General features: G+C 39.4%; 1 protein-coding gene across 4 annotated transcripts in view; it reads left to right on the forward strand.

Moving 5' to 3' along the window:
* CSNK1A1 (casein kinase 1 alpha 1) overlaps window positions 1–26783 on the forward strand; it is a 37927-nt gene extending 11144 nt beyond the window's left edge. Inside the window, exons 3-11 of one of the 4 annotated variants that reach the window (XM_069772518.1) lie at window positions 4116–4242; window positions 6014–6112; window positions 8534–8617; window positions 11964–12103; window positions 15403–15481; window positions 16497–16571; window positions 17783–17889; window positions 18769–18917; window positions 24093–26783. In XM_069772518.1, the coding sequence (XP_069628619.1) occupies window positions 4116–4242; window positions 6014–6112; window positions 8534–8617; window positions 11964–12103; window positions 15403–15481; window positions 16497–16571; window positions 17783–17889; window positions 18769–18917; window positions 24093–24100 (868 nt within the window). In that variant the 3' untranslated portion in view covers window positions 24101–26783. Of the gene's footprint in view, window positions 1–4115; window positions 4243–6013; window positions 6113–8533; window positions 8618–11963; window positions 12104–15402; window positions 15482–16496; window positions 16572–17782; window positions 17890–18768; window positions 18923–24092 lie in introns of those variants that run through there. The other 3 variants (XM_069772521.1, XM_069772519.1, XM_069772522.1) reach the window with 3 other exon arrangements.
* Window positions 26784–27167: the final 384 nt, after the last annotated feature.

A 27167-nucleotide genomic window follows, 5' to 3' on the forward strand; every position in this document is an offset into this window, starting at 1 on the left:
AACATTTTTGCTCAGAGCTGCCAGTAGTAGCAGCTACTGGACTTTGAATGGACATGATGTAGCCTTACTTCTTAATCCCATTTTCCCTGGAAATGTTCCAAGGGAAATGAAAACTTACTTCCAGTGTTAGCAAAGTAAATAAAGCACAAGTTACTCCAATACCCTAGCAGAAGTTTCAGTTGCCAGTAGTGAAAGGAATAGATGTAGCACTCTTCTGTGAGGAATTACAGGCAGGTAAATATGAAAATGAAATGTTAAGAGGTCCCATCTTACTTTGTCTTGCAGAGTTGATTCTGCTTTCCACCAGTGCAAAATGGCCAGGAGCTTAAAATTTTCACGTGCATATGTAGAAGTAGGCCAAATGGAGGTTGTGCAATCAACCTGAATTACTGCACTTACTAAGCAGAGATCCCTATAGAGGAACGAAATGCTTTTTAAAATACAGCTCCCAGGGTAGGCTTCTTTTTCATCAGCTTCACTTTTTCTGTGATGCTGTAACTAAATTTTCTTAGCTCAGTTGAAGACTGGTCTTTGATCCTTTTCGCTTATACTGTAGTCTCTTGGGCACTGAACCTTTACTGAACAGTTATGCTCAGCATTTGAATTGGACTTCAATTCTTGAAGAAAATCTTATTTTATCTAGATCTTGATTTTCTCCTCTGCTTCAGTTCGGCTTGTTATTCTTTAGACTTTTTCACAACAAACTTAAATTTCATATGACAGAACAACTAGGCAGGTCATTTGGTCCAGTTTTCATTACTCTAGATGGCCATAATGTTTAATTTTCAGCTGTGACCTACTGAATTGTTTATAAAGCCTTGTCAAAACTACTCAGCCTTTGCATAGGTAACTTTGATAGGAACCAAGAAGTAGATTTACAGGCATAGTCAGTAATTCTTGAACTGAAGTTGGTTTGTAGTTGATTAAGAACTTTTCTCAGCAGCATCTCATTTTGACTCTTTCTCCATCCCTGCATTGCATTTTTAAAACACTCTTCTTGACTGCTCTTGCAGTTGAAACTAGCTTCTGATCACTCCTTAAAAGGCCTTAGCTAGGCAGGTCTTTTCAAAATGCTTATGTTTCATGGCTCGGTGTCAGATTGCAGTGTGAATATTAACCTTTTCATAAATTGCAGACTTTATCAAGTAATACCATCAGCATGCTTTCTTAGTTGAGTCACTTGTGAGTTGGGGCTTTTTTGTACATCATAGTACATTCAGTGACTCTTGAGAAGGTAAAAACTGATAAATAGTACTTACAGTATTGGTATGATGATTAACATGTTCGAGGAAAACTGTTTTGTTGACGTTTCATTTGAATGACTGCTTTCAATATACGTATTTTATCCATCCTCTCCTGATGTAGGGAATGAATAAAGGTCCTAGACTGACCCGTAAAACAATGAGTATGATCCACAGCTCATATATAACTTTTATCAAATTTATAACAATGCATTACAAAGTGCATGGCTTCTACTAGAATCCTGACAGTGGGAAGGTACAGGCCAGTAGTTCCTGAAACAAACCAAAATATAGAATCTTTTCTCTGTGGTTTTTAAACGTTTTACTCTACTATCCTGGGTAAGCTTGGAATCCTGTGAGTAACAAGGAATTTGTCAGCTTTATCAGGGGTAACTACTTTCCAGACAACTGTGCATTAGTCTTCTGGGGTCATTGCCTAAAGTGGAAATAAAATGTCTATACAGATGTTGTGGTTTAACCCCAGCCAGCAACTAAACACCACGCAGCTGCTCTATCACTCCCCCCCCTCAGCTAGACAGGGGAGAGAAAATACAACAAAAGGCTTGTGGACAGCGATAAGGACAGGGAGAGATCACTCAACCAATTGCCGTCATGGGCAAAACAGACTTGACTTGGGGAATATTAACTTAATTTATTGCCAATCAAACCAGAGTAGGGTAATGAGAAATAAAACCAAATCTTTGAAACACCTTCCCCCACCCCTCCCTTCTTCCTGGGCTCAGCTTCACTCCCAAATTCTCTACCTAGCCCCCTCCCCCCCAGCAGCACAGGGGGACGGGGAATGGGGATTACAGTCAGTTCATCACACGTTGTCTTTACCACTCCTTCCTCCTCAGGGGCAGGACTTCTCACACTCTTCCCTGCTCCAGCGTGGGGTCCCTCCCATGGGAGACAGTTCTCCATGAACTGCTCCAGCGTGGGTCCCTTCCACGGGGTGCGGTCCTTCAGGCACAGACTGCTCCAGCGTGGGTCCCCCGGGGGGTCACAAGTCCTGCCAGAAAACCTGCTCCGTGGGTTCCTATCTCCACAGATCTGCAGGTCCTGCCAGGAGCCTGCTCCACCGTGGGCTTCCCACAGGGTCACAGCCTCCTTCGGGCACCCATCTGCTCTGGTGTGGGGTCCTGCATGGGCTGCAGGTGGAGATCTGCTCCACCGTGGACCTCCATGTGCTGCAGGGGGACATGGTCTTCCCCACGGGTTGCAGGGGAATCTCTGCTCTGGTGCCTGGAGCATCTCTTCCCCCTCCCTCACTGACCTTGGTGTCTGCAGGGTTGTTTCTCTTACATGTTCTCACTCCTCTCTCTGGCTGCAATTTCTGTGCTGCAGCAACTTTTTTTTTTCCTTCTTAAATATGTTATCACAGAGGCACTACCACTGTTGCTGGTTGGCTCAGCCTTGGCCAGCAGCGGGTCCATCTTGGAGCTGGCTGGCATTGGCTCTGTCAGACATAGGGGAAGCTTCTAGCAGCTTCTCACAGAAGCCACCCCTGTATCAACCCACCTGCTACCAAAAATTGCCATGCAAACCCAATACAACAGAAGTTTAAGCCTCAGCTACTACTGTGTTTGAGCTGAATCTTGATTATTATTTTTTTTTTACCTGCATGCTCTTGTTATGGGGTATATTCTTATATTCTTGGTGTATCTTATCTGCACCTCTTGTTGGAAACTTAATACTCCTCCAGGAGAGAGCTGGTCAGTGCCTTATCCATTGACTGCTGGTACTAGGTCCTTGTCGTAAGGACTAGGTGCCTAGCAAAGGCAAAATGTAGCCTTCCAATCGATAAGGTGTTGACTCTTTACTGTTACGTACTACTAGTACTCAGCACAGCTTCATGAACAGTTTTTCACACACACCTCACACTTAACTGTAGGTATCTGGAATGTATAGAAGGACTGTAGAGAAGAATATTCAGGTTCTGTCTTTCAGTGCCCATTTAAAATATGGAAATTCACAGCTGAGATTTGCAGAAGTGAAGGGTGTGACTCCAGGTCCTCTCGGGTAGCTTAGGTAGTGAAATACTATCCCCAAGTTGCAGATAACATAAAGCAATACTGTGATGGAAATGCTAGATGTGTATTGGAAGGAAAAATATGCGTGGGAGGCCTTCCGCTTGTCCTCACAGCATTGGTTAACATTTACTTTTTTGCCCTAAATTGATATATCGACACTTAAGGGTGGATATCACAGTCTGTTTGGCTGCAAGTGATATTTTGCTACATTCTTATTTTTGCTTTTATGACACTTAAGTGTTTTTTACTTTATGATGTTAAAAACGTGGTAAAGAACCTTTATCTTCTACTTAATAGGACAGTAGAACTTGATTGCCATTTGCTGAATTTGGGTGAATGAACAAACTGGTAGTATGAGTTAACTGAATGAGCTGCTTTGGTCTGTTGCAGAGAAGTCACACCTGAAAACAAAGCTTAAAGCATTTAAAGATGTTTTTATGAAGTCAAATAATGCAGGAAACAGTGACGGGAGTGTAAGGTGTTCTGCGGATGAGTTTCAGTTCAGACTTTGTACACATACCTCAGTATATTGACATGTAATGGCTTCTGCTTTGATTGCATTTTGATTTTGGTGTTTGGTATTTCAGTTGCTGTTGAAGTGTAGTGGTGTTTCCTCTTAAGGGAAAATTAAACATATGCACACACGCTTGCCAACATGTGTGTTCTGTTTTGTCCTCAGACATTGCTTCCAGGGAAAGTAAGATGCTACTAGCCTTAGCTTTTAGTTAGCTTTTTGAGGTTGAACTTAGCTACAAGGGTACATTGCTGAGTAGAGAGGGCTAATGGTATCCTGGGCTGCATTAGGATTCCTGCTAATGCTGAATAATTTTCTTTATTGTAGGTGGTATGGTCAAGAAAAGGACTACAATGTTCTAGTTATGGATCTTCTTGGTCCCAGCCTTGAAGACCTATTCAACTTCTGTTCTCGCAGGTTTACGATGAAAACAGTACTTATGTTAGCAGACCAGGTAAGTACAAATATTACTGTGCGAAAGTTAAAAACCCTAAAGCATTTTGTGCACCATGGTTCTCTTTAAGCCTGTTAATGTGTTATGTAGTGTTGTGTATAGCTAAGTGAGCACTTGACCTATATAGGAATGAAGTAGTGGTTTCTGTGTGCTGTGACATACAAAATGAACATAGGCCTATAGTGGGAGGACAGCACAGGTACCAACTTCTTGATGCTGCAGATCTAACAAGTGCAACTTTAATAAAGTATCGAGACCAATATGGGTGGATTAACTCCCAGTATCAGCCGTGGGGGTGGTGTTAGAAGGTCTGAAGCAGTCTCTGGTTATGGTTGATCTGGTTCAATGGAAACCTGCTACGTGTTGGCCAGCTGCGGTGACAGGTGGGCAACATGCAAGTCTACGGGTCTGTTCTTATTGAATGTCACTATGCACTGACAACCTCCTGTAACTTCTAGTACCAGACCACAAGCTAATAAATACTGTTTTCGTGGTTGTGGTGCTTAAAGACAGTTCTTAAAGCTGTTGGTGGAGATGCCACTTTACCTCAAACTCAATCAAGGCCTCTAAAACTGAGGTCCATTAAGTCTCTTTCTAGCAATTGATATTTTTTCAGCTTCGTCATGAGAGTGCAGCATTTGAAATGGCCAGCCATATTTATTTCTCACTATTTATTAAATAGCTTGATTGTGCTGTCTTCAGCTACTTGAAAGGCAGTAAGGGCTTCTCGAGTTGAATATTCAATGGTAGTTTAAATTTCATCTAATATTACGTAATTGATGTTAGTACCAAGTTGTCACTTAGCCAGATACTCGTAGAATCCCAGGCTCTTGGCCAAGGAAGCTCACGGCATTTGTATGGAGACAAGGTCAGCTGTCAGCTGCCTTAAGTGAGTGGTACTCTTGCTGTAGAGAGCCATTTGCCTGCTTAGTTAGCTAGAGTTTGGGTGTTACAGCATCTCCAGGGAATCTGTATGGTTTTCGTGCCATATTCCTTTAGATGATAAACACTAATTAGTTGTCATCTGGGAAACACAGATGGGATGTATGATATCAGTGCATGGAACTGGCTTTTAGGGCATAGTCCAGTAGAACAGCTGTCAAGGGTATGATGATGTAACAGTTCAACTCAATAAAGGCTGTGTGAAGAGTGTTTTAGTAGCTGGAAAGCTTTATCTCATAAATGCATGTGCTGTGATCTCACGCACAGGAAATTGCATGACTGTATATGATGATGCAGGTGTGCTGGGGTTTCTCTGCGTCTTCATTGTCGACTGTTATTCCTGGACGTGGTAGTGTAGATATGACAGTGTGGGCCACAGTCAAGTTGTTACTTGCTCTGTGAAAACTGTTACCTGGAAGAGTGATGCTTGGTGATGAATGAATAACTGGGACAGGGGGAAGGAGAGCTGTAAAATTGTCTTGTAGTAGGTATAGAAAACCTTTGTTTGAAGTAAGAATAAGAAATTACTCTTTAATGGAATGCTATAGTTAGAACATGAACTTGAATGTCTAAGAAATAGTTTCAGGTATTTAATCTGCCATTGCCTGACCAACATTATGGGATTTAAATTTATCTTTCTTATATGTTAATTTGAACAGCATAAACCCCCCCCCCCCCAAAACCCCCTTGGTTTTCATTAAGCAAATACATAAACTTAAGTTGGAGAGGAAGGTAACACTAAAAATTCATGCATTCATTGAAGGTTTAAGTGAATTGTATTGCTTTCATTGAAATCTTACCTGTTTTGTTGTTGCTGTTTTTTTTACAGATGATCAGTAGAATTGAATATGTGCACACAAAGAATTTTATACACAGAGACATTAAACCAGATAACTTCCTAATGGGTATTGGGCGTCACTGTAATAAGGTTAGTCTAATGCTCTTTGTTTAAAAGATCCAAAGGGAATGGCTATGTTACTTGATTCAAGCTGCTCAACCTTTTTAAAACTGGTTGCTAAAACTGATGTTTTGGATGCTAAACCATGGTTCTTCGATGTGAGAACTTGGATTTCTCAGTGTCTGCTTCTAAATGCAGTGGCATACACATGTGGGTCTCTGACCTACTCTGTGAGATGCACTTGATTGCAAGATGATTTCTAGGCTTGCAACAAGATTATAAACTAATCCTAGAGAATACTTAGCTACTTTTATCAATGATGGAGTTTCATTATTGAGATGACTGTTGTAATAGCATTTTTTTCCTCAATGATAAAGTCAAATCTTATCTTTCGCTTTGGGGCTGACTTCCCGGGATAAAAAGAATTCATGCCAACGTGGGAGCTCCTGACCTACAGGTCATCAGGGCATTAAATCTTGCAGTGACAGACTGGTAAAAAGAACTCTTCAGCCATCAGAATTGTGGATATGACTAATAGCCAGTGTGTAAATCAGTTGTCTTTATAAATAAATGAAATTATGCAAATATGTTGGTGGAAAACTTTTAAGTTGTAGAGTACCCAAATATGTTGTACAACAAAAAACTGCTCTCAATTTGCTTTGTGGAAAAAAAAAAAGCAGGGTGAGGGGTGGGCTGAGGGTGTTGCACTTGTTTGGATGGGTAAACATAGTCAGAAGTGCATGTTTCCTGTTGAAAACCTTATATAGAAAAACTTTTTCATTTTATTTTTAGTTCTCTTGAGTGAAATATGCTTAATTCTGCAATTTGTATGTCGAGCTCGGGCAGACAGGCAGCATTGGCAATGCATTAAGCATGCTACTTAATAGAAATTAACTTCAGGACAAATGTACGTGATCAAGCTGTTTATTGGAAGCAAGATTCCCACTTACCTTCTCTATATGCCATCTGAGAATGTCTCATCTCTTTAGGCACTACTAGTATTTAAAATGTTTACCTTTGTTTGCCTGTATGAATGCCAACTTCAGGGCCATGAACATTAGAAGGGGAAGGCTTGATTAACATGAGATAACAGCTCTTGTCTGAAGAGGTGCAGTGCACTGAATGTTTAGATACAACCATTGTTGGAAAAGCTTGTAAGTCCAGCTGAAAGGCAGTCTTTATGTAATCTTGTTGCTGTTAAACTTTGCTTGTTCCCAAGTTTCATACTTTCACTCTATTTTTCTCTGCTGTGTCGAGCAGTTAGGCTCCTTAATTTTCTGGCATGACTTAGAGTATAACTTAAACTTTAATTTTTTTTCCTAGTTTTAGTTTCTGATTTCCAATTGTTCTTTTTGGGCCATTTTTCTATACTTTTGCACGGTCATGCTAGGTTGGCATTGCTGCACTCTGTTTCATCTTGATGTGGATTAATGGCCTAGAAATTGCTGCTGTGATTACTTTAGTGGAGGAACACATTAGATTTGCATCAGCTGAAATGAAAAACAAAATTGCCTGTAAACCATTATTTTTTTTCCCCCATTAGTAGACTAGTTAGGGAGCCATGCAGTGATATGGTGGTAAACACTGTCTGTGGGCATGGGCTTTGTTACTGTTGTAGGGTTTTAGAGATTAGGGAGTGAGTTCTTGACTGAAGTGCAAATTGATAGGTTTACAAGGAGCAAAATGAGGAATGGGTTGCTTCAGTTTGGAACCAAGTGCTTTATCTAGGGAACACTTGCCACCATACAGAATTTACTTTGTTTCTTTTTGTAACTAAGTGTAGTTTTTTAGAGATGACTATACACAGTTCAAAGAAAATCAGCCACAAAGACTAGAATAGTATGGTAATCTTGTTCCAGTAGCTTCCTGTCAGTTATATTTTTTAAAAAATTAAATTGATTTTTTTCAAATTTTGATTTGGTGATTGGGAGAAATTTTGCTCCCACCTTAAAAGATGAATTTTCAGCTCTGCTAGAAGTCAGCCCTGCATGCTTATGAAAGTAAACTTTAAGGTGACTAAATGCCTTCTACCTCTTCCTTACTGAAGATTTACTTTTTCTAAATGTCTTTTGGGGGAAGGGCAGTTTGTGGAACCAAAGGATGCTTTTGTAAGCAAAACTTCAATTTCCTTTTTTAATAGAGCCAAATGTCACCATTGTTATCCCTGGTCAAGGCAGTGCCATTTTGGAGCGGCTCACAGTTGAAATTTACCTTGTCACATCTAACAGATTTTCTCCTTGGAGAAAAAAAAAAAAAAACCAAAAACCAAAACACCAAAAAACACCCCAAACATACATAGTTTTTTAAAAACTACAGTGCTTGGTGGAAGAAGGATGGCATTTGGCTACCCTGTTCTTTCTCGAACGCCTCGGTGTTGCCTGTCTGCGCCAGCCATTGTTGCAATGTAAGCAATACTGTTTGATGCACTGCCACCCTCTATTGTTTGTTCAGTGTTTAGAATCTCCAGTGGGGAAGAGGAAAAGAAGCATGACTGTTAGTACTTCTCAGGACCCATCTTTCTCAGGATTAAACCAGGTCTGAACTGTCTCCTATTCCAACCTCAACCCCAAATTCATGTGCTTTATTTTTGTTTTGTTTTTGGTTTTGTTTTTTTTTTCTTTTTTTTTTTCTGGAGAATGTAGACCTTGCAAAAGCACCTCTTATGTTGGCATTATTCAGACATACTTGGCAAACATGTAACATTACTAAGATGTTTCCCTGTGGCGCTTGTTTAAATTGTGGAATTATTTCTAAACTTGATATTAAAAAGGGCTAAATGTACGTGCTTGATTTCATATGCAGAAGCAGGTTTTATTTTTGTCCTTTGACTTTTAAAGGCAGTCTGTTGAATGTGTTGAAGGATAGACATGCCACCCTAGTGAAATAGCAGGGCTTCTGCATAGGACTGTCTGCTTGCCTTGCTGTAGGGTTCCTGCAGTGTCTTTGAATGCACATGGAGTTCTGTTATTGCTTCAGCCAGACTCCTTCCCTTGCAGTTTTTGTTAAAAATCTTTCCAAATGTGTAATGAGGACTCTCATTTTTTCATCCATTGTGCTTACAAATGAAATTACTCCAACAAGCTGGGTCTTGGAGAAGCATGAGCTTATCTTGTAGTGTTAAATGTAGTACTCGTGACTCTTTAAGAGGAGATGAATTGGAGAGAAATGAAGACATATGCCAGTTTGTAGCAGGATACCTGGAAATTGCTGAATGTGAATCATAGCTCAGGAGTTTGGCCATAGAATCAGTCTGTAGCTTTCCACAGTGATAGTCTTCGTGTATTAAATTCCAGGCAGCTAGCTGCTGTACGCAAGCTGACAGGCTTCTGTTGTCTGCTTTTGAAACTTTCTTATCAGTTGAAGCAGAGACTTTGATCTACTTCTCTAGTTGCTCTTGGCAAAAATCTTGCCCTACTTCTCCAGTTTCCTGCTGATCATGCAACAAACAGAATTAAGGTGGTACGAGGTTATCTGTGGGAATACATCTGTGTTCCTGCTGGCTGGCATCGGTACATTCTGTGCTCATCCAAATCAGGCTGCATCTTCCAACTTAACTCTTTGCAAGATGGACTTACTCCTTTGCCTTCCATCCATCTAGAGTGGGAAATACAGAATGAGTCTAAGCTAGGGAAGAGAGTAAAATTCCCCAGAAAAATGAGTGCTGTAAAATAATATCCAGTTACTTGACTAGCGTAAAGCAGGTCTGTGTTGCTGAATTGATTCTTTTTTTAAGAAGTTCTGCCCATACCTCTTGAGAGAAGGCAGAATTACCTTATTCAGGTCTAGTATAGAGAGCTTGTAGCAGCTGTGGAAGAGGCAGAGCATCATTTACTTTTATAACTCTTGAAGAAAGTAGTCTAACCATGTCTGTGCTAAACAGGGCTAGGCACCAGCTATTTATGTATTACAGGCACACTTCCAGTGTTAACTATTTTGATTCATGAACTGTGACTTTGTTCCTTCATACCATTAATTAACAGCAAAATCCCCAGGATTACCAAAAGCATGTAAAGACTGAATTGTTTAAAGTGTTTGTAAGTAAATGTGCAGTGAAAATATTCTGACTGATGTGTATAGTGTTTGGTTTTCCCTCCTTATCAAGATATAGTATTTTGCTTAAACTAATGGGCAAAGGCCCTGTAAAAGTAGCTATTGCAAACTATACATTCAGTCTGTCATCAGATCAGAAAGCTTTAATCGGAAAATGAGGGATTGCATTTGAACTCAGGCTTTGCTTCTAGGAAGGTTGCATTTGCAGTATAGTAATCGCATAGAAGCTTTACACTATCTTCTTTAGGAGTTTAGTATCAAAATAGCTAATTTTCTGGTAGATGGAGAACATGTCCGTGCTCACTAAGTGAATAACTACCTCTAGTGGTAGCTGTGGTGGGTGCAACAAAGACCAGACCCTGCACTTCACTGAACTATCTGACCAGTGTAGTTGATTTAAAAACTTGGTTTTACATCCTCTTGCTCAAAGCATTCTGGATTTTCAGGATGCCTTTCAGTAGAACTGCTGTGCTTTGTGATTGCATATAAATCACGGCAAGACATCAAGTCAAGGTTTTCTGCTCCAAAATCAATAGTTTAAGAGGTTTTTAGCTTTGGTTTTTCCTGTCTAGATTACTATAGGTAGAAAATCTTCTTCAACCAGAATTCTAAAACACACCTACCGTTCACTTCGGAAACTTTCAGTCTTTCAGTATCTTTGGTACTTCCGTGTTGAGTGTCACTTTATAATTCACAGCACTTCCAGTGTGCCGGTGACCCTTTGTTTCAGTCTTGGATGCAGGTGTACCTGCATATCAATCTCTAGTACTTGTCTGCATTTAAAGCTGCATCTTCCATTGTGGAATCACTTTTAAGGTGTTACTGAATAGGTTTTTACTGAGAATTTCTTGAACCTTATGTCTTCTTTCCATCATCTCCTTCCCCCACCCAAATTACTTTTGCAGTATTCATTAATCTGTAGGGGTTGTAGTCCCTGATCCTGTAGCATTAATCCAGTGTTGGAATCAGGAGCTCAGCCTGATGATTTGTAGCTTGAAGACTGATTGCTAGAATTTGAAACGTTCCTTATGTACGTCTGCCTCAGCTTTTTTTGCCTAGTCCTGAAATCTTGTCGCAAGTAGGTACAGTCTGTATTAACCTTTGTAGATAGGCTGGCTGTTAGCACGCTAATTAGCACGCACTTAGTTGTTGCTAAATATCAAATCATTGGGCAAGCTTGGTTATTAGAAACCTAAACTGGATTCCATGTACTAGGCTCTAGCTTCCTGGCTGTATTAATGTCATCAGCAAGTGTGTCATGCTGCTGTGGTAGTGTTCTGGTAGTTTTAAAATGAGCATATGATTGAAAGCAAGATGTCTTGTTTGCTGTTGAAGGTTTTGGCCTTATGCTCTGCAGAATGGCCAGTGTTCTTTGAGACATAGAGAAGAATACAGGATGTGCATCATTTGCATTAAGCTGCTGAGCTGCCATTAACTATCTGTATGTGTAAACTACTAGTGTGAGTGCGTTTTTGTGAAGTGTGCTTTTGCACATACTGGTTTCCTTCCTAAATTGTGCACTGTAGTTATTGAGCTAATGTGATACGAACTACAATAGTAACATAAAATAGTTGTAGAACTAGGCTACAGATGCTCAGTAGCACAATCTAATCTATTCCACTGGATTGAGAAAAGGCTTGAACTAATTCACTATTAAGTTTTTGAACTGGCTAGTTAAAGCTAGTTGTGACTCTGCATTGTTACTTTGCTTCCTCTTAACTGTAGGCTGTTACATTGTGTGGATGTCTTAAAATAGAGCTAATGCCTAGTGAAAGAGGTTGGGATTCCTTGCACTGTATAGGAATATAATCTATTTTCATTTTTCTTTAAGTTATTCCTTATTGACTTTGGTTTGGCCAAAAAGTACCGGGACAACAGGACAAGGCAACACATACCATACAGAGAAGACAAAAATCTCACTGGCACAGCTCGATATGCCAGTATCAATGCACATCTTGGCATTGAGCAGAGGTGAGTTCAAGGAGATTACTGCTGTGCTGTTGGAGGCTGCAAGATGATCTTGCTTGTAAGCTTCTGAAGTGTCTGAACTAATTTTATATGAATAAGTGTATTTATCCCTTTGCAATGCTTTTTCTTTTTGGCTGTCTAAACAAGGGTGGGGGGAAAATCCAAGCACCTAATTTGCTTCTTGAAGAGAGTCTAAGTCTTGCAGGCATGAGGTGGATATTCTGCATACTGTTCTGGTTTTTTTTAAGTATAAGCTATGCTTTCATGTGGATCTGTCAGAGGACCTTCACAAATAAAATGATGCACTTTCCTGATTGTGTTGGTACCTGTTGATGCCACCGCTGACTGGCTTGAGATGCAATTCTGTAGCCAGAAAGGGTATTCTAAAGCTGGTGTCTGTGTCCTGTTTTCTCACTCTCCCTTCAAGTGAGTACACTGTTGTTTATCTTTTTGCCTGCAAGCAAGACTTAAAGATCTACTTCACTCATATTGTATTTTGGTTTCTGGTATATGCAACCATAGTTGTGGTGCTGTGTGTATATATATATGTTTATATGTTTCAGCTTTGCTTAATCAACAAACACATTTTTATCATCTGGATCAAAAGCATATTGCTACTACAGTATGCTAGCAGTGGTCCAGTGGCGATAGCACTTTGGGTTGTTTGGAAGTGTATGTTAGGTACTCGTGAGATATGAGGTGATGCCTCTCTTCCTTACATATATGCCTAGATACTGTAATGTATAAGTGTAATAGTGTGGCTTTACCACATGGTACTGAGGTTGCTTAGACATAGTTAAAACTTCCATGAATGTCTGTGCCTCTGACCTTCAATTTAATCAGGATGGGAATGACTAAATTCCTAGTGGTCAACTTCAACAGAACATGTGACTTACAAATATTTGGTGCTTTAAAATGCTTCATGCTTTCTCCTTGCCTTAATTTCCTTAAGGTTCCTTAAGTGTATTTTATTGTCTGTCAGTGTCATTATTTAAACCTACTTGACATGTGGGTCAAGTAGAGTAAATGACAGGTGTCATTTCTGAAGTAAATACATTTCATAGAACCCAAGCCTTTCTTGTAAGGCAATAGCTGTGCTAGCACCTTACAGTGAAGGGAGGGAACTGCAAAGGACTATTGTTTTTTAATTTAGTTGGAGGTTTTGTACCATTTCTGCTGGTACTGGGAATTGTAATATAATTAGAAATGTAGCTTAGTGCATGCTGTAAGCTATTAGACTGTCTAGATCAAGCCAACAGTGAGGCAAACAAATAATATTCCTGTAATAAAGAGAAACCAGTCCTGAAGGTTATGGCAGAATATTTCAACTGTTAGTGCTGTACTTCAACTGTTACAGAACATGTTTTCCTATATGTAATGACAGCTATTCTTGGGGAGCTGTTTGCAGTGTTATCCATTTCATGTTTTAGTAATGGAGAATATTGTCCTGTTTTCCAAATCCTGAAAATCACTTTTATCAGTATATGATCAAATGTAATATATCCATTACAGATTTACAGAACTAAATGTTTCCTACTACAAAATCATGAAAATAAACATTGAAACAATGAACTGGATGGGGGATGGAAACTATTAATCCCTTTATTGCTTCTGAATTTACTACTGCCTTCTCAGAAAGTGTAATTTTATGTCATGACCCCTTACTGGTTCACTGAATCCTGTTGATTAAAATCTGCAATTCTAATAGAATTAGCAAGTTTTGCAGGCTGAAATCTGTGGTCTTAGTATCATTTTTCATCCCTCACTTTGGCTGTGGTTTCATGTTATAGCTGAGATGACTTCAGAGCTAGCTGCTGTCAAGAGAAGTAAAGCAATCTTCTCTTCCCTGACCCCTGGGCACAGCTAGTGCTTTTTTGGCCTTGTGGTGAAACAGTTTAGGAAGCCAAGCTGATTTTCTTCTCGGATAGCTCCCTGAACAGGTTCCTGAAAGGGTTAGAGAGCTGGAACATGAGTTGAGAGGCTGACAGGCAGGCCATTCTGATGATTATTAGTGGTTATACTGGGTTGGCTATAACATAAAGCATCACCTACCACTTCTTTCCTCTCATACCAAGATCTTGAGGTGGATCTGTCCAGGTTCTTGCAGATTGTTCGCATTTAAAGGGAGCTGTTTTACTCTCACCCATATGTATAATCCTGTTTGCAATACCTCTCTCAGCCTTTTGCTCCCTTGTGGGGGTAGTAGGTGCGTAGTCTTTCTTGCCACCATTTAAATGCTTTTCTTGCAGATCTGCCTGGTTGGCAAAGCAGCAGCAATACCTGTCAGGTTCTTTTGATAAGGAAGCTGGGAGGAGAAAAAGAAGTTATTTTTCTGTCTCCTGTTAAATAGATGTCAGCTGCAGAGGGGCAGTCAGAGGAAAAATCTGATTCTACCACAGCTGGGAAGAGGCAACTTTGCCAAGAGGAAAAAAATCATGGAGCGTTTTTTCCACTTCAGTGAACTGAACTAGCCTTAGTAATCACGAAAGCTGTGTAGCAAAGTATGATGGTGTTCATGTGGCTGAAGTGTGGATCTGGAGCATATGCAGTACAGAAGACATTTGAAGCCTTTTAGATGAGAGTTTGCGTTCAAATTCTCACTGAAGTCTATGGATGGATAACGTTGGAGTTCTCTAGCTGCCTTGAAACAGGCTTCATATGGGAAGAAAGCAGAGGCACCTCTCAGATTGATGCATGCACCTTTCTAAATACTGCTTTTCTTTTAAAAATCACAGAGACGGTTCAGGGTTTTTTTAACAGAAGTGACAAAAGAAAGGAATTATGCCCTTTTGAGGCTAGATGTTCAGCATTGGTCCCAGACTGAGGCAAGGTTCAGGGAGAAATCTTCCTTAACAAAGTTAAAGCTAAGGTCATATGTCTCTTACAATCCATTCTGTGGTTCCTACAGGTAAAACTTCAGTTTCTATCCAAGCTACTTAATTAAATGGGAAAGACATTTAATGTTTCACTTTTTATTTTCCAAAGTTTTTATGTTTCCCAAATTATTCTAATGTAACTGCAGATGGAAACTTACCACACACAATACCTACTGACTATTCCTTGCTTGAAAAATGAATAGGATCTTCCTGCTTGTGAAGACTTGTTACGTGCCTGCCAGTGGAATCCTGAACACCTAGATGTCTTAGCTGTATTAGAAAGAGACCTTCCTTTGCACCAAAGCTTAGGTTTTGTTCCTTAATTACTATTTTTTTTTTTTTAAATTTTGGAATGCTTGCACTATTTGGAAAAAAAGTATGAAATGCTGAAATTTGTAATTCATCATGTTCTTCCTCTTTCTCCAGTCGTCGGGATGACATGGAGTCTCTAGGCTATGTATTGATGTACTTTAACAGAACCAGTCTGCCTTGGCAAGGATTAAAGGTAGGTTATGTTGCCTTCCCACCCCCCCCCTTCCTTTTTTTTTTTTTTTTCATGTTTGGGTATTGTGCTTCTGCCTGCTGGTCCGGATAGGTGGTTGTATATGATGTTTAGCTTCAGTTATACAAAACGGCTTTTCCCAAGGCATGATATTTATAGAATGTAGAAGAAAAGTTCTTTCTGCTTCTCATGCAGCAGGCAAAATGTGTATTGTTTGACTGTCTTAAAATTTATGCTAAACAATAGCTTACGTCATCTTTGCAAATTATTATTGTAGTCTTGTAGGCTGAGGCCCTTTTTGGGAAGTAGAGAATAACATTGTTAGCGCCTTTTTGAATTGCTGTAGAGAGCATGGAAATAATCTCTCGCCTAGCAAGTTCAGCTTTAGCGATATCTTCAGTCCAGTTTATGGCACGACTGAATAATTACGAGCCACAACGGACTTGTTTCAAGTATTTGCATGTATGGTAGCTAAGTACAAGCATGGCAAATATTTCTTTCTTCTGTTATATAGACTTCAGTGATTTGTTTTCATGTTGTAATTGTTTTTCTTCCTCCATGTGAGAATTCTGTAACTCAAATGGTGTTGCAGCTGCAAGTTTTCTAAAAAGGCAAGCAGCTTGTGAAGCACTAGAACTCTTCGTCTGCAAATGAATGTAATGGCTGCTTACTGAAACACGCAGGCAACCCTTGAATGGGGTACTGAGTGGGAATTAGTAGAACTTTGGCAAACGTAAATGCAAGTCTGGTCTGTTTAACAGACAAAAGCAGCAGCTAAAACTACACAAGCTGTGCCATGTGATGGAAGCATTAGTCTGCAACAAATGGTATTAAACTGAGTCCAAATCTTAATACCAGATTGACCTTCATTCCCTTTGCAATAAGTGTGTGGGACTTGGAGATTTCACATAAAATACTTATGGTTGACCAAAGGATTTTTGTCTTTTTTTTTTGCTACTGTCCTTGTTCATCCAGTGTTGCACAATATCTCTTAAATTGTAACCTACATGTTCCACAGGCTGCAACAAAGAAGCAAAAGTATGAAAAGATTAGTGAAAAGAAAATGTCCACTCCTGTTGAGGTTTTGTGTAAGGTAAGAGTTTCCAAATGATGTCATACTGTGAAATGGAAGGTCTTTTCTTTATTGTTTTTTTTTAAAACTAGAGCCAATATATTAGATAGTCTCACATGGCATTTGCTGCTGAATAATACTTCTCTGGCAGTCATGGGTGCCTTGGGTTTGGCCACCCAGCAAGACTATATGTGTGTAACAGGACAGGCATTTGCTGCTGATTCTTGGCATAGTTCATGCCACCATCATACCAGTTCTTGGTGACTGTTGGCTGTGCAAGCTCTCCAGCTCTCTTAGGTGAGGCTTGTTCATTTCTTCAAGATAGAGCTGTATAGCTTGCCTGTATATACTTGTTTCTGCCTCTTCAAGATTGTTCATATTGTTTTCTGTATCTCAAATAGAGGCTGTAGTGAAAATGGATGTCAAGTGATCTTTAAAGCCATGTCACAGAATTATGTTTTTCCAATGCTATCCTTTGGGTCTTAAGATTTCTCTTGAACCGTGGCAGCTGCGTGCTTCTTAGCAAAGGTCCTTGAGAATACGTGGTAATTCTTGCACATCAGACAGCAGCACCAAGGATTGCACTTTATAGTCAGGCACATTTATATACCCTTATAGTCTGGCAGCATCTTCCAAACTGCTGAACTGTTATAACCTGTGTTTTCTTTCTTGTAGTACAGCATTATGCTGCGTGCTATTACCTATTCATATGTAGGCTTTAATATAGCATTAAATGTACAAATATGTAAAGCAGGGAATCTTTGAAAAAGGTTTTTATGGTTTTAAGTCTTCACACTTAATAGTGTTAACTGACCTTGCCTCTAGTATGTTGAAGTAGATTATCAAGGAAACATAAGTGGAATCTTTTAAGAGACAATAACTACTTGTTTCAGAGACCTAGTTAATAAAAACTAGGTTTAATTAGGATGAATGAAGTGCTTTAAATATGTTGTACATTGAAGGTTTTGGTAGCAGAGGACTTGTGATTGCAAAACATATATCAGGTAACAATTCTGGGCAAGGAATGTGTACCTGGTAACCTGCTGATCAAAACCACTTTCTGAAATACAGAATAAATTAATAACTAGAGGCAAAGTGGAACTTAAGACTTACGAATCTTCAGCCAGTTTTTTCTCTGCCATATAGACTGAAATACAGCTTTTTGCATTCTTATGGGTTGTTAGAAGCTTTTTGCTGCAAGCCATGGCTTGATTAACATTGTTGATTTACAGGGATTCCCTGCAGAATTTGCCATGTATCTGAACTACTGTCGTGGCCTGCGCTTTGAAGAGGCACCAGATTACATGTATCTGAGGCAATTATTCCGTATTCTTTTCAGGTCAGTCTCAAAGTGGAAAAGTACAGAAATTTGTTAGTGCTTTACCAGTTGGTAACTGTTCTGTGGGACTTGCACTGCAGAAAGCTGCTCCATATGTGTGTGGTGTAGGGAGTTCCTCTGGGACTTTCTTTCATTTCAGAGTTAGAAAAGCTGCTTGAAGGACCTGAAAAATATTGTTCAATGTTAAACATGAAGGGAAAGATTCCCTTGTTTTTTGTGTTGCATGATCTGACCGCTAATGCTAGAGGGTTGAGCCCACGCTTCAAGTTCTGTTGCAAGTAGTTTAAGAAATCAACCCCTCAGTAGAAGTGTTAGAGGCCTTTTGTGTTTAGAGATTGGTGATGGGATTAGCAGTGGTGCCCAGGAGATAGATCTCAATGGAGGGAAATAGTGCTGTTTCATTGAGCTTGTTAGAAAAAACAGAACATAAATTCAGCCTTGTGGAGTGAACAGCATCTGTCAAAAGAAGAGCTGGTACTGATCTCTCAAGAGTCTCCCCCCAGGTTTCTGGAATCCAAAGCAATTTTTTTTCTATGATCTATGATACTGCAGTCTCTCTTTAAAACTATATATATTTAAATAAAAAAAAGAAAAAAAACTGAGAACCTCAGTGCAGACAAATGTGTAAGCTGGGTTGTGAGGAAGTGCTTCTTCTACAGACTTTTGTGTAAACAGTAAAGAAAACACTGCTTGATGGTATTTGGGTTTGCTTCAAGAATCCCTTTAAGGTAGTAATACTTAGCATTTGTATACCATTCATAATCTCCAAAGCAGCTTACAAAAAGAGTTAACCTCTAGTTCTGGGTTTTCAGCAAAGGCTTGGTATTAGTAGTAAGGAAGTTATGATGTATTACAGTAAAGTATTTCACTCTTTTCTAGGACCTTGAACCACCAATATGACTACACATTCGACTGGACAATGTTAAAGCAGAAAGCAGCACAGCAGGCAGCCTCTTCCAGTGGGCAGGGGCAGCAGGCCCAAACCCCCACAGGCAAGCAAACTGACAAATCCAAGAGTAACATGAAAGGTTAGTAGCCAAGAACCAAGTGACGTTACAGGAAAAAAAAATTAAACTAATTTGGACAATGTCAGCAATTTAAGTGTTAGATCAAGGAGGTGGTTTAAAAAATGTATTTGGCTGTTAATTTAAAAAGCAAAAACAAAAGACGTCCTTGGAGAATTTGACTACTAACTTTATACCAAAATGTCCTTGTTCTTCATATCATTTCTTCTGGGGATGTTGGGTCATTTTAACCACTGCATCTTTTGCTCCCACATTAACCACTTTCCAAAAACAAGAAACTGACTTGGTGTTGGGAATGTGACATTTTTATTTATATATATACATATATATTTATATATATATATAAATATATAATACAATCCAAAATCCTAGACCTAACACTTCTTAAGGGATAATTCTCATTAACTAGGCAAGGATCTAGAGACTTTGGGTTCTACTGTGTTCCAGCTGGTATAGTGCTGTGAGTTTGCTTCTGTTCTGTATGTCTTGAACATTGGAAACAGAAAATTGTGAATGATCTGGCTTCCTCCAGTGGGTTTACATTGAGGCATTTGGTCCGGAGTTAAAGGAGAGGACTAGTGAGATCAACTTGTCTTGCCTAAATCAAGGAACTGCTGTGGACTGCCAAGTCACAATTTTCTCAAGTATCTGAATGCTCTGGGGTGGGGCTTCAGGTTTCTTGACTATTTTTAATGTTTGTAGGTTATGGTTTCAAAGGGAAATGTGAAATGTTCAAGATGTAATTGTGCAAAAACTGAAAACTGAGTTCTGAAAAGGCACATGTTTTTCTTTTTTACACATTCTAGAAGCTTTTTAAAATTTTTTTGTGTTGTAAATCTGCCAGTGTTAATCTAGTAAGTCACCAGAATGAAACTGCTACAGCTAGTGACTATTACAGCCAGTCTTGTAATGAAACTGATTCCTCAAGATGAGCTGTGGATAAAATTGAAGCTATTGAGGTTATTCAAGTGAGAACAGAGAAGCTAGATTTAAGTTATGTACTGAGGTATTGCTAGTACTTGCTATTCTTCAGGACATTCTTGTCTTGACTATCATTTTTGTATGTATAAAATTATATATTAAGGTAACATGACAGACTTGGAAGTCAAAGAAATGCTGAAGTGTTTACAATAAACTTATCAAAACATTGTTTTTCATGTATTGTGGCAGCATTCGAACATTAGCAGGTGACTTTAACCAAAATAGCTATCCAAAAATATAACACTTCATCCAGAAAAATATAAAGTGAAATACCTGCTGGTCTTCCCAAGGCTTGATCTGAAATGGTTTCTTGAAGAAAAAAAATTTCCATAGGATACCATTAAATGTCAGATGCTTTGTGGCATAAAGAATCCAACTTGTTTTGCTGGAGCTGACAGGTATTACAACACTGAAGGCTGTAAACCAGTTCCTTCAGCTGAAAAGCCAGTATGTAGCAGACGTGATGATTAAGCACCCAGGCTTAGGCTGCTTCCTGAAATACAGAAGCTCTGACTGGTGTTCAAAACCCACTGCTGAACCCAGCTGATGTCGGGGTGTGGAGAGGTTGGCTGTTAGAGCAGGAGGAAATAATCTGAGAAAAAATGTGGATTCTTCATAACAGCTCGTGCTTAAAGTGAAGGTCTTACAGGAGGTGATGATCTGTAAATGGACACTGCCCTGAAAATCAAGTTGTATGCACTTGAAATATTGTTTTGCTGGTGAAGTATTCCAAGGTTTAATGTTACTCTCCTGGCTCAGGTGGTCTCTGACCAAGTGCTATACCGTAAGTGAAGAAAAAGTCATTATAATGATTACCTGCCTCCATCTTGTAGTTATGATTTAGTGATAGAGTGCAAAGCTGCAGCTGACTGACAAGCATGAGTAACGGGGAAGTGGTCTTGCAGTTGAACCTTATAGACCATTTCTCTCTCTTGATGGACATTCCTCATCACACTGTCCTTTGGTAACAAGGCTCATCACTATAGCTGTGGAGAAGTTGCTGTTTTTCTAGCAGAATTTCATTGGCTCTTTCACAAAGTAACAGCCTTTTGGGGGAATGACTCCCTCCTCTCCCCTCACCATCATGAAGAGAAGGCTTGTGACCTTCGGATCAATCAAGTTGTAATGTCAGCAAAGCATTAAAGTAGTGCTTGTCAAACATCTGAAGACTTCCTCAGCTTCCTGAAATAGTTACCTTAGTCTCTTCATCAAAGTAAAGATTCCAGATTTCTAAAATCCTACATGCCTTTTTGTGGGGAATATTGCCTGTTAATGAAGATTTTCTGAAACCAGCTAAACTCAAGCAGGAGGCTGTATGGCTTATATGTTGCTGCCACATTGAAGATTAATGAAACACCTGGTTATCTTTTCCAGAGTTCAGTTAAATGCTGGTGTAGTTGCTGTAGCAAAGCCTATGCTGAAGTGGCTTAAAAGGCTTCATGGTAGCAAATTATACCCTTCTGGTAACCATATCCAGTTTAACAAGAGTACTGGAAATAGCAATTTACAGGTGCATTTATTGGTTAAAATCTTAAAATATACTGTATAAAGTGCAAGTACTATTGAAGATGTGTATCTGGGGAGGGTGGTAAAACCTTAATTCTTTCAAACAATGTCCAGAGACTTACCTGACTTAGATTGTTTGGACAGTGTGCTCATTTATAGCTCTTCCTGGCTACCTTAACTCAGATCCATATTAAACCATCTCACTGAATGCTATAGGTTATTCAGCCTGAATATTCTGTTTGGTTCCAGGGTAGCCTGTTCTGTCAATGGCCTTTTTCCTCTCTTTTTTTTTTTTCTCCTGTCACTCTCTGGAACCCTGTGCAGTGTCTTTTGTAACAGCAAGGTCAGCTGTTTTTTTTTAACTCGGGAGAGGTGAACTGTTTGAACAGACAGAGCTTCTCTGCTGACTCTGGGAAGTTTAGCTCTTGATCTCTTGACAGTGCAGCAGTTGTTCAGGTGTGATTTGTTACAATGCTTGCAGTCAGCTTCCCTCAGTCATAAAACTGACTCAAGCAGTCTATCTCCAGGATAAAGTCTATCAGTTCCATTTGCAAGAGATGTTTTTAATTCACTTCAGTGTAGAGTTCCGTAAGCCTGTCAGCAGTCCCATTAGCATTCACTGGACGCCTATGGTTGTGGCAGTATTTCTCAGAACAGACTATTAGTTCACTACTTGAGATTTAGCCAATTGACAAGTAAATACTTTTCACTATTTGTCTCTACTATTTACTTAATAGTGAAAAGGTTTGAACACTTCTCAAGTAGAGGTGCTTCTTAAAGTACAACAGTACAGTTACTCTTCCCTGGTTCATCAGATCTCCAGCTATGGTAGTAATAAAGCAATTTGAGTATCCCTGACATAGCATAGAGATTATCAAAGTTTTGGGTAACACCCCGGAAGGACAAGGAGCGATGAATGTGCAGATTTGAGCTGGCCCTGTATATAGTGAAGATTTGTTACAGAGATGCTGGCATAAACTCTTCAGCATGTTCTTCATACTGGCAAAATCTTGTGTGCTATGTGAAGTCTCAACATCTGACAGCTGTGGTTAGGCTGTGTTTGGGAACACTTCTGTGTAGTCTTAATAGGACTTGAAAGGGATGTTGTGGTTTGAATCCAGTTCCCTATTGCTCTCTGTAGAGTTGGGCATTCCCTTGCCCATAACACCTTGAATTTGAGGTATTCTAACAAATAGCAGCATATAATTTGTTAGCATGTCCTTTGTCCTCAGGTTCAGGATCCCATTTTCATTTGAAATGTTCAGGCTTCTAAAGCAATGAGTTGATCTGTTTCCACACTGGGAGCACACTCCTCCTTTGTGGACTTAGTTTTGGCTTCTTTGATGGAGAAAGTGGTTCAAATGATGAATGAATGTTCACTACTCAACACACTAAATGGAAAAATGGTGTAAATTTTGGTTGTATGCATCAAGGCTTATGGACAACTTTATGCCAAAGGAACTAAGGAACCACTGGGGTTTCTGTGAGAATTTGCACTCAAGTGGGAATGACTGTCTTAATTCTGGTGCAGGATTTTTTTTTTTTTTTTTTAGAATTACTAGTGCTCAATAAAGAGAATTGTCCATCAGTGCATTAAGATTGGGTTCAAACAGAGCTATTTAATCTCTTCTAAATTACCTGTAGCCTATTCTGGAAGATATAAACTGTCTTCTGGGTACTATCCAGATACATTTTTGATTGAATGTCAGGCTATGTTTAAGACTTGTCTGCACCTGCTTCTCTCTGGATGACAGCACAAGCTATAGCTGAGGTCAGCTTTGTCTGTATTTCACTGTGAAGAGGTTTCTGTTGCAAAAACTCAGAGCTGTTGCTCAGATGAATTCATACATTGACAGAATACCATGCTGTTTGGAGGGCATCCAGAACGGAAACTTGCTTGGCAAAGTAGTCTTTGATTGAGACTCTTGTTACCTCTTTAAAGCACAGTGCTACTACCTCAGTCACCAGAAATGAGTATATAAGCAGTCACATGAAGAGAAGACTGGCTTAGCTTGCAGTAACTGGTTCTTTGAGATTTGCATATATATTCCTTCACTCTCCCTTTTCCATGATGTGACACCCCACCCCCCATCACATGAGTTGTTACTCTTGTCCTTCCAAGGACAGAAGGTACGCTGGGTTCCTAGTCGCTGTCAAAGGTTCTCGCTTCTGTTCTGGTTGCCCAGAGCGTCATACATGTGAGCATGTAGTGAACACCAGTTACTGTAAGGTAAGTTATTCCTGTTCCTTTTCCTTCTGTCTGACATGGCTGTACTGAGTCTCTGAAGAACACCACTGCAATCAGATGACAGTTTGACATTCAAGGGTATAAACATGAGACATTGCAGACAAGTAGAAAACAATCCTATGAAATTACATCCTGCTTCCTAGTGGCAATAACACATCTTGTTTTCGAACTGTTGGTCTGAATTCCTCTTTGAGGAATGTGACATCCAGCTGGTGCATAAGCCTGTTTTCCAGTGCAGCAGTAGGTGTGAGGTGTGTGTGTTTGAGCTAAAGGCTGGTGGCAAATGCTAGCTTTGGAAGTGGATGCCAAGAGCTCTGCAATTCTGAGATGGAGGAGCATTTTCCCCTTTGAATGACCATAACTGATGTTTAATTCTCCTACTGTGAAGGTTATTTCTCATTTTCATCCCATATCAGTAAGTTGCCCTTGTGTTTATCTTGCAGGTTTCTGAGCATGGCGAGGATGGGACAAAGCAGAGCAGATCGGAGCAGGACTTGTCACTCCCCAAATCCTAGAAATTTTAGTTCATACGTACACTTGCCAGTGGCTGTGGGCAACCATTTACTTGGTGTAAAGAACTTAATATCAGTATAAACTGGCTCTGGGCAGTGTCAGTGATGCTGCACTTTGAGTTGTAGCAGCTGTAATTGTGAATATTACTGAGATAGTGAAACATGGTGTCCAGTTTTCTATTGCATTTTTTTCAAGTGGAAAAGTTAACTAATGGTTGACACACAAGTGGAGAAAATTGTGCATATGCCAATTTTTGTTACCTTTTTACTTTGAACTACACTGCTTATGAGATCTCATTGTTTTGGAAGAATGGCATGAACAGTCTTCGGCAACAGTTGTGATAATTGTAAATGCTCACAATTGTGCACTCTTTTCTGGTTATTCCTCCCTGGGTTTTGAAAGTTGTACACTTAAAACATTCTTAAAGTTGTTGGCTTCTATGTGCAACATACCAAGCCAGCTGACATGGTAGTAACCAAAGATTCCAGTTTTTAAGCGTATGAAAGACTCTGCCTGCTTACCTGTGCTAGAAATAACAGCATCTAAAGTGAAGACTTAAGAGAAACTTAGCGACTACTAGATAATCTTTAGGACTCTGCATTAACTCTATAATGTTCTTGGTATAAAAGGAAAAACAGCATATTTGTCACAAAATTTAGTTAACATCTTACAACTGAACCTGTATGTAAGTTGCTTAGATAAATGTAATCACTGTAAACATCTATATGATCTGGGATTTTGTTTTTATTTTGAAGCGGGAGCTTTTTGTTTACAAGTTCATTAAAAACTAAAAACTGTTTCTGTAAGGAAATGAGATTTTTTTTTTTAATTTGCCTTGTTAATTCAGTTTAAGAAATCTACATTACCCTGTTTTTAAACCAAGTTTCGAGGCCATTTGTTAAGCAAAAGAAGTCATATTTCTTTCTAAATCATTTTAGATTTAGTGTTGTAACTCTTCCTCATTTTGTTTTTAAATAAATTTTGTATTTTTCCCTTGAGGGGGAAGGGGCAGTCTTGCATTTTTATAACTTGTTGTTTGAGACCAGCCCTCTATACTAAGATTGGATTTTTTTAAAATGAAATGGCATCTTTTGCAGACCTGGTATTGGCAGCCTCCGAGCATTGCCATGTCATGCATCGGCTGGACTGACTGTGATTGCTAGTTTTGAGAAAAAATGGAGTATTTCGATGGTTTTAAACCAAGGCATTTTCTTTCAAGTTCTTGTGAAGTGGATATGACCAGATTTACTCTTGTTCTTGGGGACAGCCTCGCACCATGCAGAGTTCACATTGGTTACTGCCCCAGGCTGTCTTCCTTCTCACTCCTATTCTAGCCCAGCTGAAAGAAAGAAATACTTTTATTGCTGGTAATTCTTTAACAGTGTAATTTATTCCTTTATAGCATGTCAGAATAAATTAAAAAAATGTCTGAAAATGCTGCCAGATGCCTATTGTGTAAATGTTGTTTGTATGTTAGCTTTTTAGACAGTTTCCATGCATGTAGCAGAGTTCCTGCTCACAGTTCATATTTTTACTGTTTGAAAAGGTCTTTCATTTTTAAAACCATTTCTTCAAGATCATAATACTTACACTGTGCACTCTCTGTCATCACGGAGTGGTAATCTGGATCAAGGCCGTACTGTCCTGCGGTCACTATGCATACTCTCTTTATGAGAAGGATCTGCCCTGAGAAGATGTTAAACTTTAGCTGGAGAACATTGTGTGCTAATAAACATTTGTATAGATAATCTGGGAGTACAGGGAGGCAAAAAGTCTTCCGGGCTTCAGAGATATTGGTGCACATTTGGAAACTTCTCTTCTGAGTCAGAACGGTCTCTCTCTGTTACCTGGAAGGTGGAAGAAGAAATGTAGCTCATTCTTCTGGCTAGGGTGTTTTTCTAGACTCTGAGTATTACCCCATCCGAATAAGGATGCTTTACAAGCAATGCTTCATATGAATACTGGTATGTTTCTAAGAACTGGTATCTAGAATACTATGTTATGTCCTTATATATGATTTCTACTGTCTAGGCAATGCATCTGACAACATGCATTGGCAGAAGGGGAAGAAGCATCAATGAAATGTCTTCTTGGCAGCTGTTTTCAGAGTGGCTGCTTGGAATTGTTTTGGCACAACTTTTCTTGCTTTGACATGAGATATTCGAAAGTCGGAGGAAATGATTTGGTTTCAGAAGAAATTTTTTCCTCTGTCCATTAAATTTACTCATGACTTTGAGGAGGGTTGTCAAATTTTAGAAACAAAACGGCCCTTGATAAGCACTGTAAGCAAGAACAGTTCATATGCTTGGAGTGTCAAAATGCATTGGTTTGTAGTTCTTAAAACTGCAAGCCTTGTCCTACGGAGGAGCGTGGAGTCCAGTTAGTCTTTCAGACATGGTGTGTTAATAGAGTTTACTTCCGCACAGAAGTGCGGGCTTAAACTGTCAGCTGTGTCATGCTGCTTTGCAGAAAACCAGCCTGCACCAGACATGCTGAACAACGAACAAGATGGCAACCTTCCTTAAAGAGATGCTGTGATACTGAACACTCATTTGCTGTATAATCTATTTGGTTTGTAACAGACTTAAAACTGAAAGCATTAAAAACTATGTGGATCTTGACTTCTGGTTGCAGCTCTGCAAAGGTTTTGTGTTGGGAGGTTTATTCTTATCTGCTGTCCTGATGCAAAGTTAAAAACTCTTGTAAGCAATCCCAGGCCCTTTACAAGTAATTGTCATTATAACAGAGGCTATAAAGCACAAGAACTACAACCTCGTGCTCCCTGGAAAGTGCTAGAATTCAGGTAATGACATTAGGCTGTGTCAACAGGTACTCAGTCGTTTTACTGAGCTGTGTACGGGATTAAAGAAATTTATTAACCTCCTAACAATTCTGAGAGGCGTCCCAAGGCCACCTTTTAAATGCTTGCTTAATTTGGAGTGTGGAGTGCTCATGTGCAGCATACTGGTTCATTATTTTTAACCTATTTAAGCCATTCCTTGTTA

Source organism: Haliaeetus albicilla, chromosome 27 (assembly GCF_947461875.1).
Source record: "Haliaeetus albicilla chromosome 27, bHalAlb1.1, whole genome shotgun sequence".
Classification (NCBI taxonomy): Eukaryota; Metazoa; Chordata; class Aves; order Accipitriformes; family Accipitridae; genus Haliaeetus; species Haliaeetus albicilla.